This window comes from Drosophila ficusphila, unplaced genomic scaffold (assembly GCF_018152265.1).
Source record: "Drosophila ficusphila isolate 14025-0441.05 unplaced genomic scaffold, ASM1815226v1 contig_791, whole genome shotgun sequence".
NCBI lineage: Eukaryota > Metazoa > Arthropoda > Insecta > Diptera > Drosophilidae > Drosophila > Drosophila ficusphila.
The window spans coordinates 26994431-27011252 of record NW_025064737.1 but is presented as its reverse complement, the minus strand read 5'-3'; the positions used below and the strand labels follow the sequence as shown (position 1 = coordinate 27011252).

The window sequence follows — 16822 nt, the reverse complement described above, 5'->3', positions numbered from 1 at the left end:
TCCAGACATTGCACCCCACTCGACTGCAGCCGCTGACATTAATGGTGATTAATGCGAAAACGGAATGCAATTAAATTCCGCCGTTTGGCTGGGCCATAAATTATTGTGATTTTGCAGCGAACAAAAAAGTAAATTAAAATGTGAAACCAAGAAGGAATAGAACAGAATTTCTTACAATAAAGCGACACCCTGTATTCTTATTTTTTTAATGGCGTTACCGTTAAGGCAAAAATCCAACGACGTCATAAATTTCCTTTTGCAGCTTTGGATTTATTGCATGGCAAATGCAAAAAAGGCCAATTGCGGCCAACGCGACTTTGCCAAGAGTACAAAAACCTCTGCCAAGCTTCCACTCTACCTTTCTCTTTTTCACACACTGATCTTACAATGGAGGTGAAAATATTAACACCTCCCAAATTTGGTTTCCTTAAGATAAGATTAGAGAGATAACACAAGTAAGACTTGGCTGTTGAAAATAGTAAGCAAAAATATTAAAACAATTATTATATAAATATATATGTTATTAAGTTTACTATCATTTTAAATTGGCTCGCTAGGCAGGAGAGATTTATGCATAGAAGACCCCTCACTTTATTGATATCACCTTGGGGGGCTATTATTTCATCCAGAGTTGTACGCCTGGGCTGTGTTGCGTTACGTGAATGCGTGAGTGTGTGTGCTTGTGTGTGTAGTTGCGATGCGAGTGCAGAGCCATTAAAATCTTGAAATTGCATGCTAATAACCGTACCAGGCCGCTAGTTAAGTGGGCAAATATGTTGTACATGCTTGTTACTAAATGCAGAGCATGTAATTTACTTCTCTGGCAGCAGTGCCATTATTATTGCACATTGCATTCTTGATTCGCTCAAGAGAGCAGTACCAAATGCCTGACATTGCAACAACAAAAATAAGGTCTAACGTTAACAAGTATAGTTTTCTAGAATCTATAATTCTACTATACCTATGCAGCAGTGTTTCAAACGCAAGCCTCATAAATATTTATTAAAAATATCTCCGTCTCCATAAACCTTCCTAAAAACAAAAATAATCTTTCAAAAGAAGAGCTTTTATCAAATGCTGCTGTAAGTCCGGAATTCGCATCCGTTAGATTTCGATGATGAAAGAGGGGAAAATGAGGACGTTGGCCAGCATCAATCATCATCAAACGCCCAGCGATCGTTTGTTCGCCGGAAGTCGCAGCCAATCTAATGTTAAGTGCCCACTCCACTCCACCAGCTACATAGATATAACACACATTCGTATAGCACACAAATTACGACTAGAAAGCATTTTCCGAAATTCCCGCGGGCCATGTGTGCCCATTGAAAGGCCCTCGAGTGCCCACAGTGAAGCCTCCCAATCGGTACGGGTGATTAGCGATGAAAGCGAACAGAAGAAAACAACACTAATTGGAAAGGTTCGACTTCCTTTCCACTTCACTTTTTGATTGCATACCAAACCTCTGCATCTAATGAAGATGGAACGGTGAAGTCCCACTAAAACTAACAATGGTGTACACATTTTATTTGAAATGTACGTTAGGTTAAGTGAAAAATTCCTGTAAGAAACACTTTTATTTCAGTCAACTTATTGCAAACTAGAATACAAAAAACCAAAGACCCCTCTCCGTTTTTTTTTTTCCAGGTACCCAAGTTCCATTAAACGCCAGTGCTCACTGTGGGGAAACCATAGTGCGGCCCTTGTCAAATGGAGAAACTGTTGCATCCGCAGCTCGGGGCCCAAAAGCTGAGTCACTCCGTCTATTTATTTTTATCTTTCTCCACTTGTGCGCCCCAACTTTTTTTTACGCTTGAGAATAATCACGCCATCTCGGCCCAAAACGGCCACCAACAAACCAGCCAATGTAGTCAAATAAAAAGCTTTTAAATGTTTTCTTTACATTTGTATTTTTAAGAGTTTTTAGTTTTTTGTTTTTTCGCCCCTCTCCTCGATCGAGAGATTGCTTGCATAGGTTTTACAAAGTTTTAAGGAAATATACACAGTATTTGTTTTTTGTTTTTATGGTTTTTTTTTTCATTTAGCTGCTTGGAGTTTGATTGCACTCCTCACAATATACACAGTTTGGTTGTTCAAAATAGATTTTCAAGGGGTCTTAAGGGGTGAAATAGTTTTGCCATAGATACGAAATATTATACATAGACAGTACATACAATTTAAAATGTCACATCGGTAATGTACCTATAATAAATATGAGTTTAGAGTGTTTTCTCGTGTAAAAGTGTTTGGGTGGGGGTGTGAATGAAAGTGTGTGTGTTTATGTGTGGGCTAAGAAGATTTTTAAATAATTTCAATTATAATTACATTTAGATAAACAAAATAATAAAATTTTTTTAATTTGAGATCATGACACAAAGTAAATTGTAAATACTTTTGGCACACGCGTGCATCAGGAACCGAAAACACGCTGAGAACGCTTGAATTGGTTTGGATTGGGGATAACGGATGCATGGCGCCGATCGCTTTTCTAAAATTAGCATTGCCTAATTACAATTTAATCTACTCCGTAAATCTGCCAGTAACAGTTTAAGTCTTTCGCTTCTTCGCCACAATTTACGTATTGCCAATGTACAATTAATTTCCTTTTACACATAAATATTTTACATACACGTATCTCTATAACTTAATAATTTCCATAATTATATCGATATCGCCATGCATCCGGATGTATTATTATTATTATTTTTGCCTGTTTTTGGCCGTGCACGCGCGCCGATCTTTTTCTGGTTTTCATTTTGTTATTGTTTCTGGTTGGCTGTTTTTTCGCTTTCTCATTTTCATGCAACAACATTTTGGGACCGTCAAGTCTTGGTTAAAACAAACGTACACTCCATGCACAAGAGTGTTTGTGCATGGGCGGTACACAAAAAAAAATAAACAAATTATTTTAGAAATTAAAATTAGGTTTACAATAAATATCATATATTGCAATTGTTGCACCACCAGGGGTCGTCGTCCTCGTCGTTCATCACCAAAGTCACTGCTCCTTATCTTCCAATTCGCTAGTACCATTATCCACATTATTGTTGTTGTTGCTGTAGCTATTCTGGCTGGTGGACTTCAAAACCCCCTTGTTGGCCTTGCGAACGCGGTAAATGCCTGCAATGATAAGAAAAGAGGGCTTATTTTAGTATTGCAACGTAGTGAACAAAAAACTGTGACTAATCACAGGGCCGACTGGGAATGGGGAGAGCAAAAACAAAAGTGCCAGCGTCATTTGGTGACCTTCTGAAGGCAAAAGGGAAAGCAGCGAATCCAATTGCTAGCGCTCTGCCACTGCATACGTGTCAGTAGTGGGTGTGTTTTCTTGGTCAGCTTTCTTATCTCGCTGAATTATGCACACTTGAGCAAACCAGCACACACAGACAGTGCACCTATACCAACTTAGCCAGTACCTTGTCGTTCGCTAGCCGATTAATAAATGTCATGGCCACCGCGATAGCTGCAATCGAAAAAGTGCAGCTTTGGTGGGGCTAGCGGGGTCTGAGACAAAAAACTTGGGTAATCTACAAAACAAACGATCACCTCACGTCGAATGCGTTCCAATTAATAGCTCATCAACCTCGCAATTACAGTCGAGTTATTAAATCTCAGTTTAAAATTCATTTGTAAGCGTTGATTCCTAGTGATATATTTTAAAGAAAAAACTTTTTTATGAAGTAAAGTCTCTCAAGAAATCGATTGTGAAATAAAAGGCAAATTTCACAATTTTAGCAATCATTTTAAAGTGAATATTTTCGTTGTCAAGGCATTTGTGTGTTATTTAGGCCTGACTGTACTCCTATCAAGCCCCGATCGCTAGCAGCTGCGGTTGCCTCATCACGTAAACCGCTAGAGCTTAGACGATCACCAAACCGCAGCCACTGCGCAGTGACCTAAAAGCTGAAAAGCTGTACAACAGCAACAAAAGCGGAGAATACAAAACCAAGAAGCCCCAAGGCTAGCTTAGAAAACCGAATATCCGAGCACACTTTCGATTTGATTTTTTGTTTACTATAGCAAACCGACTATCCAATTTGACTGTATTGTTTAAGATGAGTTTACAACAGCTTAATAAACAGTAACTCTAATTTTTATTAACAAGATCTTATAATACAAGAGACATTTTAGAAATTTAGTAATATTCGGACAAAATATTTTACAAAAATAGTTACATATGTACATACATAGATCTTATTTTGGCAAAGAGGAACGGTAAACGTTACTAATGGAAAACCTTTCTTTGGGGCGTTGCAAAATGGAAGCAAAAACTTGAAAGCCCCCAAGAAAGAGAAGGGAAATCGCTGGCAGCCAAAGAGTCTCGCTGCTGGCGATATAATCAAATGTACAGTTATAGAAAATTATAAGCCAGCGACAAAGAACGTCAAGCGAAACGATCGCAAAGAAGAAGAGGGGAAAACGGCAAAACGATCGCCCATTGTAAGGAGCGGGTGGGTAGAAAGAGGAAGAAAGAAGGTGGGGGGAGTGCGTGTACCGTTATCATTATGAGCACGCAGCTCCAACTAGCTCTCTCCCTTTTCCTTACTATCTCGTTCTCCCTTGCACAACAACAATACGCGTTTTGTTTACGAAATGTGTGTGGAGAAAGAGGCGGCGATGAAAACAGGAACGGCAACAGAGAATTCACATTATAAATATTTATGTGGGAGCCCGCGAGAGAGTTTCTGCATGCATAATTAAAAAACATAAATTTAGAGGGAAATCACACCACATAACTTGCTTTTTGGGGCGTGGCAAAAAATGCCAAGCAAAACAAAAAGCACAAGTTTTTTAAGACCGAATAGAAAATAAGCCATAATTATACTTAAACTGATTTCTTATTAACAATCAAATGACCCTATTTTTAACTTCATAAAACCCTTAACCGCCATAGCAATTTGTTCTATACTTGTCTGATCTCTGGAGTAAAGGTACAGTGGAGTCCAAAACATTGAAAAAATAAGCAAAGCGCGAGAGGGCGAGATAACAGAACTTGTGTCTAATTGATTTGCTGTTTTGCTCCTCTTTTGGACCCGTTTTTCGGACCTGCCACAAAAGTACACAAGACAACAAGACACAACATTTGGCGCTGCTGTACTTACGCGATTTGCGCTTGTTTGTATGCGTGACCTTCACGACGAGTTTTGAAAAACATCAACAACGTGCGTGCGTAGTACTACTACGCATAATAACACAGATACACACTCACACATGCGAAAAGCTTATCAGCGAAGACGACTAAAAATAAACACGAAAATAAGAAATTCGCGCCAAAACGCAAAAAAACATCATCAGCAGGGCAGACAAACAGAGAGAGAGAGAGAGCGAAACCAGCTCTCTCATTTGGAATAGTATATATGTATGAATGTGAGTGGGCTGACGTCGTCGTATAAGAGTGACGCTATTGTTGTTGTTTTCCTCTGGTTGAGATTGCGTATGTCGTCGTGGGTGCGGCTTTTAAAAAAACAACAAGTGGAGAGCCCACCAATACAACAACAAATTCCCCATGTACAGTCGCAGGCGTGTGCCAAGAGTTGATTTTTTGAATTTTGTTTTTTCTTTGCGAAACTGCAGCTAGCAACAACAACAAAATCCAGAAGGCGTTGGCGCTGATTTAAATTTAATTGTGGCCTCTCAATTAATTGGCTTTGCATTTATGGTTTTCCTCTACGCGTTTCAGCTGCAATCTCTTCACAAAAGAAAGATTTTTGGCGCGCGATTGTTATTCAACAGTTTTTATTTTGGCGTACAGTTTGTTGTTTAGCTTTTTCGCTTTGACACACTGCCAAACGAAAGACAAACTGGCGACAGCTCTCTCTTTCTTCTCTCCTCTCTCTCTCCCTCTGTCTCTGTTTGCCACGATATCAGCGGAATATCAGCGCAAAGTAAAGCAGTCATAAATAACAATAAGCCCCAAATTGAAGGTACAGTCGAGCATCTATATATCGAAGTTCCTATCTTTAACTTTTTTTGATCAACAATATTGCAGATACAATTCAAGTTTAGTGGGTGTACTTTTTTACCCACACCAGAGTCTTGAAAAAAAATCTGATGTTTATTCGCCCAAGATACATCTTGAAAATTTAAATAGATTTTTTTCTGAATTTACTTTTTTTCAAATTTTATTGGGATTGAAAATAAGAAGTTTCAAATATTTCACGGAAAATGATAGCATTCCGTTTCAAATTCGGTTTATACAAGATTAACTGTAATGCAAAAAAAAACACTTTTCGAGTTTCTCCTGAAGAGTCAATAACGAAATCGGGGCCTTGACTTGGGGAATTGATAAAGAAGCCAGAGCTCCACAATGAAAGCGAAGTGTGAATAAGGTTCGTAGCGTTTTTGTATCGTAAAGTGGTTAGGAAACAGTCGGGCAAAATGGAACGTCGCAAAATAACAAACGTCTATCAAAACAAAAACCGAAAAACAAGCTTTCGATGCAGAGGAGAGATTCCGAGTTCGTACGAAAAAAGAACGTGAAGTGAATATGAAAGTATGCGCGGGGGATGAGGGGGGAGCCCTGCCAAACAAACCGATAAAAAGGGGCATTAACGGCACTTAAGCCAGTTCAACAACAAACAGCAGAGTGCATTATGTGTGCACAGTTGTTGCAAATATTGATCCGAGCCCTTAGCAGAGTTAAATAACCAAACAAAGGCCAAACTATAAATACAGTACTGTCTGGGCGATTAGATCCACAGATACTAGCGGATTGCATCATTTCAAAAACTTTGTTTTAGATGAAATTTCAAAGAACGTATCACAGAAGTTACATATTTAACATGTTTTTTTTCTTGCATTTTTAGAAGAGATTTTCATTTACTTTTATGTTTGCTTGGAATCAAATCCATAAGATACGCACCAAAATGAATCCAAAGAAGAATTGGAAAAACTAACCAGAAAGGAAAATAGAGGAAAGGACACAAAACGTGACAATAAGAATCAACGCACAAAGGGAGACACGAAATTAGGAAAAATCTGAACATAAGGGTGGTTTTTTTGACCAACGGAAAGAATTATGAGGGTGTTTGTAGCTCAGCAGGGTAAAAGGACGAGCACAAAGCGAGGACGACAAGAGAAAGCAATAACGGAAATATATACAACTATCAGGTGTCTGCTTATTGGACACAGAAAACCGTAGTCCTTACCAAACATAACTAGATTAACTTCAATAAGTCAGGGAAATAATTATTTAATGGAAGTTTTCTGTTTTAAATTTTCGTTTCTATAAATAAGAATTTCGAAATTTTACGAAATAAGAAATCCGTTGCAAATGCAATCCGTTGATGTAGCACTTGAGCATTCCTATTTCGTTTCATTGCCGAATTACCCGGCACACATTTTTGTACAGAACTTCAAGGTGTCTCGTGGGAGAAAAAGCGAAAAAATCATGGGAAAAAACGTACTTTTGAGGCCTTGGGGCTGCGCCGCATATGGCTTTTGGCCGTGTCTCGTGCCGTTGCGATTCTGTAGGATCAGCTGAGCACTGGCGGAGATCTGGGGGGCGGTAAGGGCCGCGCCGCCCGGCACTGGACTGGACTTTGGATGGCACTCGGCATCGGTACTCGGTATCGCCCGTGCAGTCGGGTATCGCATGCCCCTGAGGGCATCCTTCTCCTGGTCGCGATGCTCCTCCTTCTGGATATCGATTCCGTAACGCTCCTTCACGTAGCGTCGCAGGCGGCATTGCTCCTGGGCCAACAGCTGATCGATATCCGTATCCCCGGGATTGCTCCCAAACAGATTGCGCGACACTCTCTTTTTTTCCGTGGCGCTGGGCGGTGGGCGTGGCTCCGAGGGGACTTGCCGAAAGGGCAGAAACATCAGAGGGCATAAATTGGCCATGGTTGCTTTGATTTTCTTTTTCACTTTGAGTATCTTTACTTTTCGATTTGTAGGCAAGTATTCTTGCTTTGTTTTTTCAGCTTTCACTGTTGAACTTTCACACAAACACTGCGCGATATTCACGTACGTATCTCAGGCATATTGCAAGAGTGCAGTTTCAATTGCTTTTCTACCGCTGCGAATTTACGACTTTCACGCGAGAGAGCGAAGTGGAAGTGAATATGGTGTAGAGACAAACCAGACCGCTTGCGTAGACTTTCGAATCGTGAATGAGCCACGAATGAGTGTGCGAGGCGGAATTGAACTCTGGGAACGCAGGGTAGTAGTCTCATCGGGTCCGGCAGTCTCTTACCAATAATGAGTGCGAGAGAAACAGTAATAGAGTCTGTTGTCTTAGCCTTATGCGGTGCATGCGGTTTAAAATGGCCATATGACAGTAGGTAAGAGAGGCACAGAATGTTACCAGACTGAACCTGAACAAAACGATTTTTCCTCAGCTGGAGGCACTTTTTCCCAGCTGGCTAACAGATATTGGAGAACCGAGAGAACCGAGTCCGAGAGAGCGTCCCGAACGTTAAGGGACCAACTTGAACGTTTTGCAACTGCTTAACTTGGCTTTACAGTGGATTCTCTAAAATTTTACGCTCTTTAGAATGCGTGAAATAGTAAGAGGTGGCGCAGCTATAAAGAAGAGAGAAACGGTGACGTCATATATTGGAACTACTATAAATTAGTTTTACTCTCCTGTGATTTTGTATTATTGTTAAAACAGGGGTATATATTTTTGTATAGCCAAACTATCTCTTAAGCCTCAGTTTAAAGTTTGAACTTTTAACTAAAGCGAAGCAAATGGCAACGTCCCGCACGATGGACTTTTATACCCACAAAACAAACGAATGGCACTTAAAGGAAAAAAAACATTTGTTATAATATTTTATTTTAAGTTATTCTGTGCCCAAGCAATTTTGATTTACATACCGTCAATAGGTATTTTGAGGTGGCAACATTTCCAAAGTTGTGTAAATTAAGTTAGTCATTAAAAAACACTGTGACATTGCGAATTTAAAGTAGTGTATTAAATATTTGAATATCTCAATGACCTCATAGTTCGTAGCAGAACCTGCCTAAGAGTAGGACCCACTAAGCGGCACCTTCTAAATTTCCCCTTCGCGCTAAGAGCGCCTACTAATTACGAAGAGTAGTACCCGTTCCCCTGAGAGATCTCTACAGTTCAGAATAATGGATTTCCCCTTTTATGGTAAATACTAGACGTACGATATTGAGTATTTACATGTAACAACTACGGAAAGTGAATCTGTTTTTTGTGTGCCAATTATAGGCCGTGCAAATACAATTAGTTATGCTAGACTCCCGTCTCCCGGCTTGTTTTTGTTTGGCTCACACAAACACCGAGCTAAATGCTAACTAACTGATATGTTAGCGCGTTTTGGGCCCTAACTCAAGGTCAGAACTGGCTTCATGCGGCATTAAACGACCTAATTGGACCGACGTGCCTAGGAACAAATTGCTTGCGACTGGGGAAAAAATTCACGGGAACAATCTGTAAAATGGTGAAACAAATTATGGATAGAAAAAAAAAACACTTTCGCGCTCGCGGCGCTTGTTCGAGCGGAACTTGGGCCAACGAAAGTGAAAAGAGTTGAAAAACCGCATAGAAATAGAGGTAGGAGTTGGCCACGCAACGCAACACTCGCAACGACTCGACTCGTATCAATGTGGGCCACCAGCCATTCCGATTTCAATACTGCTGAGTCAGCCGAGATCGGGTTCCGGCACTGGAACAGCTGGCGGTGTTTAGCCTTTGGACTGGGATCGACTGGGATCCTCAGGACCATTTCGACTGGCTCTTTGACCGCCGGACCGATTAGTCATTTTAAAGAGTGCCTCGCACAAAGGCCGCGCCCAAAGGATTGCGATTTATTATTGTTTTAAAGAGTACAGTGGGTCCTCGTAAATGGGATAAAAAAGGTTGCTCTCTGAAACTAGTTTTAAAACATATATATTTTGTTATCACCATTTTCTTCACTTGTTTTATATTCTATTATAATGGCATTCAATCCCAGAATCCCAATTCATCAGCGATCACTGTACTCAGATGATGATTGTTTCCCCTCTTATTCTTTTCTTTTTTTTGGCGCGATGTCCAAATTCGGATTGGCAACTACCTGCTTGAGAGGAGATCAGGGGTCGAGGGTTGCGAGCCTCGCTCTGACTGAATGGGATCGGGTGGATCGGTGGCACAGGTCGGAGTGGTGCCAGTCAACCAGTAACCCTATGCAAAAACCAACCCTCGCGCCAAAAAATCAGCTCAAAACCAGGCACTTCAAGGGGGAGAACAATGCAGTGGAAATGTGTGAAAGTTGCACAGATCGCAATCCCCTCAAAATGCGATTTTTCCTCAAAATTCCCCACCCTCCTTCGAGGCCCAGTTGCTGCGTCATTTCTCTGAAATGCGATTCAGCTTTAATTGTTGTGATTTCGTGGCTGTGTTGATTTTCCACTGGGCATTATTTGAATGCATGTCAGGGATCCGGATCCGAGTCTGTGTGCCAGTGTATATTTTTATCTTCTAGATGTTTTTCTGGGTACGTGTCTGGGTCTACTGATGGGCTACTTTTCCGCACTCACACTCGCACTTCCGCCGAACGCAGCTTGTCTGCGGAAAACTCAAGCTGTTTTCCCCGGCTAGCAGATATTAGTTTATGGCCCACGTACCAAGTAAGCCGAAGAATGAAAAGAACGCCACTGATCAATGGAACTGTCGCACGCGCGACTCATGAGGTTAACTGCTGTTTTAGTGCCGAAACCCCGGAGGGAGTTCGAGATACAGATACACAGAGGTCTTCTGTCTGGTCTGGAGTCACGTTTGTCTAATTAATAAATGAGCTCATTAAGAGCCCAGTGCCCCGACGTTCCCGTCCCTGCTTTCTCCTTCCGCCGTCAGCTGTTTTCGCTTTGTGCAATGTGGATTTTTGTCTGGCTGCGCGTGGCAACCACAACTGCAGCTACGCCCGGGTGAAAAGTGTCTAGCGGATACTCTGCACAGGGAAAAAATTTGCAAATACTATGCATCCATACATAACCATTTCATACACAAACAATTTTGAATATTTTACTCATTATTGATCATAGTTAGCACATATAAAGTGTGTAATAGAATTTAAATAAAATCATGACTAATGTTCTTCAATTACGGGGGTGTCGTATTTACGAAATTAATTTTATTTGCAAGCAAAAGAATGTTTGTTTATGGTGTTTGTTTTGTTTACACTAAGAAGAAACTTAATCCTAATAAAGAAAGCTAATAAGGGAAGATTGTTTGATTTACACAGTGTTTTTTTCTGTGTGTCGTCGTCAGCTATTTTTAGTGCTCGGATGCGTTTTGAGAGGGTGGTGATATCGCGCAGGGATTCAAACGAAAAGTGGGGGTTTTGGCCTGGGGGAGGACCGATCTCCCTCGTTTCTGGCTTGCCGCACTCACATACATAGATGGAACCTGCCTCGCTGCAGTTGGTTACCATTTTGCGTTCTCATTTTTTGAGGCATCTGTAAATTTTGCGCCAATTTATGCGGCTGCTGCTGCTGCTGTGGATGTTTCCATATGGACGTGGCTATGTGGTTGCGACTGCCCTCATCATCAGCGGAGGCACACGGATACGAGTGCGACGAATTCGAGTGCGAATACCTGCTGCTGGTAATTTTGAGCACACATTTTTTGCGCCAAAACCAAAACCTGAATCTGAAACACAGCCCGGTGCAATCGCCCTCTCCCTTCCCCTTCCACCCTCCGCTCTTGCTGTCTCGCTCGCTCTCTTCCCGTTTCCGCACTCGAAATACATCCCCATTTGCACGGCGGAAAAAATCAGGTGGCTTTACAGGGTGTTCTATGCCAAGTATCTATGAAATACATATGTGCAAATGTCTACATTACTTAAAATTAACGAGTATCCTATCCTTTTATCAGAAGTTTACTTAAACAATTCAATCTTAGAAAAAATAAAAGTTATTAAATTGTACATACAATGCCACAATGGCATTCTTTTTTTCATATAATAATAATAATTTTTTCATAAACAAACCAAGTGTTTCTCGCAGTGCACATCCACATCCTCACACGCGCTCGCATATCTCGTTGAGCTGCTCAAGCTGGAACAAGTGCTTTGCTTTTTCCTTTCTCCCGCCCGTCCAGCGTCTCGGTTTCCCCTTTCTGGTTTTGTTTTTTTGAGCAGCAGCCGGGGAATCGGAGAATCGAGACGAAGACGGAGCCGGCTCAAAGAATTCTCGTTTTGAGCCGCCAAAAGTAACATCTGCTCCCCAAAAAGCATAGACAGCCCAGGAATTGTCGTTGTCCGCTTTGGGTTTCTTACTTTTTTTTCTCTTACTTTTGGCTTTTATTATGGCCTTGCCCAAAACAAAAACACGTAAAACGAAGCGGGGAAAAGGGTTGAGCAATGCGGTTTTGCGCAGGGGACTCGGGATTAAATCAGGAACTTTCGGAGGGGCGATAAATGCGTATCAATTGGACACTCGAGAGATAGAATTACACGTTCCCGTTCCCGTTTGTAGAGGTTTGTAATTAAGGCCGGGTTTTGATTGCTTCCATTGTTCAATGTTGTAATTTCCACAATTCAGTTTGCTTACTTAAAGAAGGAACTTTTCCGGTTTAGAAAGGGATGTCTTCTTATATCTGTATTGATCAATTACTTGTGTATACTATATTTCTCTGATTAAGAATACAAGACTTACATTTCATTTCATTTTCATTTGTTTTTCCTTCAATGAGTCATTTTTAGTAATATACCTTTTATGGGGAACATTACGAATCTATTATGCAATTTCCCTTCTTGATAGCAGCCTTTGTGATTCAGATTCTTTCTTTCCTTATGAAATTCAGCAACCTACGACATTTCCCCTTGTGGAATGGATAGCTGCCTGTTGCCCCTAACTCGGGTCGCCGAGTGCTAATTTGCTTCATTTATCTTTCCTGGCTTCGGACGGACAACTTGCCCTTCTCCCGACTTCTCGACTGCCGGTTGCCAATAAGCACTACAATTACTCTACGTGACTCTCGGGCGCCTAATTGCACCCAGCAGATTGGTTCGGTTTCTGGTTCTTGTTCTCGTTCTGGGTTTTCTCTCAGTCGTTTGTTTTTTTTTTTTGATCTGCAAGTTGTCTGTCTGCTGGCCCATAAATCTCACGCGCCTCCGATTGCAGCAGAGTGTCCAGTTCTAAGCGCTGGACACACTAGATAACACTCCCGGAGCAATTGGGTAGGCTTCCCTGTGAGCAAGTAGAAGATCTCGGGTTTTGGAGAGGTGTCCCTCCCCTCGCTTTCGCCCAGCTGTCGGCGATCGTGTGACTGGGGAACGGGAAAGCTAATGCCTTGACCACCGCTGACCGAGATCATAATTCAGCCGCCGAGGGGATGGGGGGAAGGTGGAAAACCAAGACAAATCGCATGTGTAAGTCGCCCCTGAAGTGGGTCGTGGGCATAAATCAAATCGGTGGGTCACTCTGGCCATGCCTCGGTGGGCTGTTGCATGCAACACGCCAGCTGTAGTGTAAGTTGTAAGTCGCTAGTGGTTGACCCACTTGCGGAGTCTTATTTGCCGGGTGTGGTCGCGATCTCGGCCCGTTACATTTCACACCCAAACTGGTTGAGAATGCGAAAACTAGCGACAATTGCCGCTGCCAACAAAATCAAGAGGGGGGTTGCACAGAGAGAAAATAACATAAAACATAGAATTATATATGTAGAGTGTGCTTAAATAATTTATTAATTGAATGAAATCATTGCTCTTGTTTTACAGACACTTCTAAAATACATTCCCCTATTATTACGACATTAAAATAAACTGAGAAAACTTTATTTTCCCGGTGCAGTCGCTTGGAAAATGCACAAACAATAGCGAGCATTCAAGACCCGCCACCATAATAATTGATCGCTGCGGCGAGCAACTTTCCAACTGGTTTTCTTTCTAATGCAAAGCACTATCAAAGATTTTTCCTCAATTTCCCACCAGTTTTATCCAGTTTTATTGCCCTCGTCCGCCATTGTCTGAGATTTCCTCTCATTCGGTTTTGAATTTTTTATTATTACTTTCCACGGACAAAAGAGTTTTGTGAGCCGAAAGTTTTCCTTTCCCCCCGACTCGAGGGTTTTGGATGAATTATGAGCCAGGGAGTGGTGACCTCGGCAGGCTTCTTCCAGTTGGTGGTTGCTGGTTGCTGGTTGTTCGGTGGCTTCATTTCATATGCATTCCGGTGGGGCGGGGCAGAGTGAATGGACTCTATTAATGGGTAATGTGATCTGCGGCGCATGGAAAATCAAACGAGCTGGTCAGTTCTCGCTCCGCCTGTCGTAACGCCTGATGTTGATGTATCTTTGCATCTGTATCTCTGTAATTGTGTGTCTCGCTGCGCTAAGCCGACAGCATCTGGCCAAACCAACGGATGGGGCAAACTATTTCTGGCACACTGCATATCGTGTTTAATTTAGTTGATTCCAGGCGGTTCAGGAGGTTCACTGCAGTGTTTGTCAGCTGCCCAAATATTTCGCCCTCCACTGTCAAACATCCCGCATTTCATCACCCACTATTGCACAACATAAAATATCTTATATATAATAGATCTTTTATAAAAATGAAATACATTGATTATAAATTTCGATCAAGGTTTGTCTGGTTTCGTTGATACTTTGAAACTTGTTTGGTTCGCTTGAAGGGAATTTTTTGTGCGTCATCAGACTTAGACTCCTTCCCTCGATTCGCTCGTGTCTTGGCCCTTTTGTCTGTCAGCGGCGTTTTGTTTATTTTTATCTGGTGCTATTTCAGTCGGTTTTCCTCCTGCATTTCCATTAATTTTGTGCGCGGCTGCGCGTTTTATTTGGTTTGCTTCGGTTTGCAAGCCAGGCGACTGACTACGGTGAAACATAAATAAATATTTACCACACCCGTACCCGTACTCGAATTCGTATCCGTGCATATCATCTCTGGCTGCGATCGCGGCTGGCTTCCTGTCTTCTGTCTAAATAATTGCGCATCCAGCAAACGCCAACAGATGGAAATGGAAAATGGAAATGCACACAGGGCGATAAAATCCAGAAATAAGTACTGCAGGGGGAGGGGGATAATGCGTTTTGGCTAGATGTCGGAATTTGAACTACATATAAAAAAGTTATTTTTAAAACACATTCTTCAAAATGTATTTAGACCTTCGTCGCCGAAGGTTGCAACCAAACCCGTCACGCAATTCTATGCAATTCCACATTTGTTTACAACATGAAATTATTTATAGAAATGCTTCGACTGTTTATTTGCCAAGGCGATCTTGCTCATATACTTTAGTCACAAAACTGACTAATAAGTTTCAAAAAACTTGTAAACCAGTTATCAGAGACCATTGGCCACCAACAAAGAGCTATAGACTATTAACGATTTCCGAATTAAATTAAAAGCCTTGTACAGTGACGAACATAATTATTGGCACAGTTGGCTTGTTCAACTTTGAGGCTCAGTTTCTCCTCTTAAAATGGGGATATTTACATAAAACAAAATTTATTCACATAATATAATTAATTAACAACACAACCCAGTTTTTTTTAATATTTTACATCTTATAGTTAATTTTTAAAATTAAAATAACGAAAACAAGTGCCGAATCTTCCTGAACAAAATTATTGGCACACTTGCTTTTAATTTGAAATTTTGGCACAATTTTACCGATTTGGCCAGTTTTTTTTTTATAAACACATTTATTATTATCCCCTGAGTGGTATGGAATAACTTTTTCCAGCTAAAAGTATCAAATTGCCTTTTTTTAAACCTTTTTTTCATAAAATAAGGGGTAAACATAAAAACTCTACATTTTCGGACCGGAAAATTATTTGAAATTTCCACAATCTTGGAAAATTATATGGTGAGATCGGAGAAATGATAGACAGAAGCCACTAAACCATTACAAGCATCGGGCAGCGTTTTAAGGGCGCCTAATCCTTGAAAAGTGATCAGCGCACAGGTTGACTCAAGGCTTTAGCGACCTTTTGGGCACTTTTTTGGAGGGTTCCTTCAAGAATATCGAAATATTATTTTTTCCCATGATTCCTTCTATAAACTCGAACTCGTCGACACCTGCAGTGGACTTGCAGCCCCACACCATGACACCTCTAACACCATGCTTAACTGACATAGCAGGGTTTTTGTTTAGGAGTTTTATATGAGGCTTTTTTCAAACAGATTGGCGACCGTCAGATTAGAAAATATATAATTTTTTTTTGTCAGAAAAGATGATATTAGCCCAACAATCAACTGGCTACTTCAAATTCTCTTTTGCATAGTCCAATCGCTTCTGTTTGTTGACTTTAGAAATAAGCTGTTTCCTTCTTGCGACCCGATACGTATAGTTAGGTCTATGCAGTGTCCTCTGAACCGTAATGGGGAGAAATTTTTTCAAAAACTGTTCTTTCACCCCATCTCCAATCTTTGTTAATTAAATTTTCGGGTTTACTTTCACTTGTTCTATGATTTTGGCCCGCTTCCAGTCACTTAAAGCCTTGAGTCAACCTGTGCGCTGATCACTTTTCAAGGATTAGGCGCCCTTAAAACGCTGCCCGATGCTTGTAATGGTTTAGTGGCTTCTGTCTATCATTTCTCCGATCTCACCATATAATTTTCCAAGATTGTGGAAATTTCAAATAATTTTCCGGTCCGAAAATGTAGAGTTTTTATGTTTACCCCTTATTTTATGAAAAAAAGGTTTAAAAAAAGGCAATTTGATACTTTTAGCTGGAAAAAGTTATTCCATACCACTCAGGGGATAATAATAAATGTGTTTATAAAAAAAAACTGGCCAAATCGGTAAAATTGTGCCAAAATTTCAAATTAAAAGCAAGTGTGCCAATAATTTTGTTCAGGAAGATTCGGCACTTGTTTTCGTTATTTTAATTTTAAAAATTAACTAT

General features: G+C 40.9%; 1 protein-coding gene across 1 annotated transcript; it reads right to left on the bottom strand.

Moving 5' to 3' along the window:
• Positions 1-1888: 1888 nt before the first annotated feature.
• LOC108099570 (gliolectin) lies at positions 1889-8129 on the bottom strand. Its single transcript, XM_017203170.2, has 2 exons — positions 7404-8129; positions 1889-3117 (listed from the first exon to the last, which is right to left on the bottom strand). Exons 1-2 carry the CDS (start codon positions 7840-7842, stop codon positions 2996-2998), a joined length of 561 nt encoding a protein of 186 aa, XP_017058659.1. The 5' UTR covers positions 7843-8129; the 3' UTR covers positions 1889-2995.
• Between the last annotated feature and the right edge of the window lie 8693 nt (positions 8130-16822).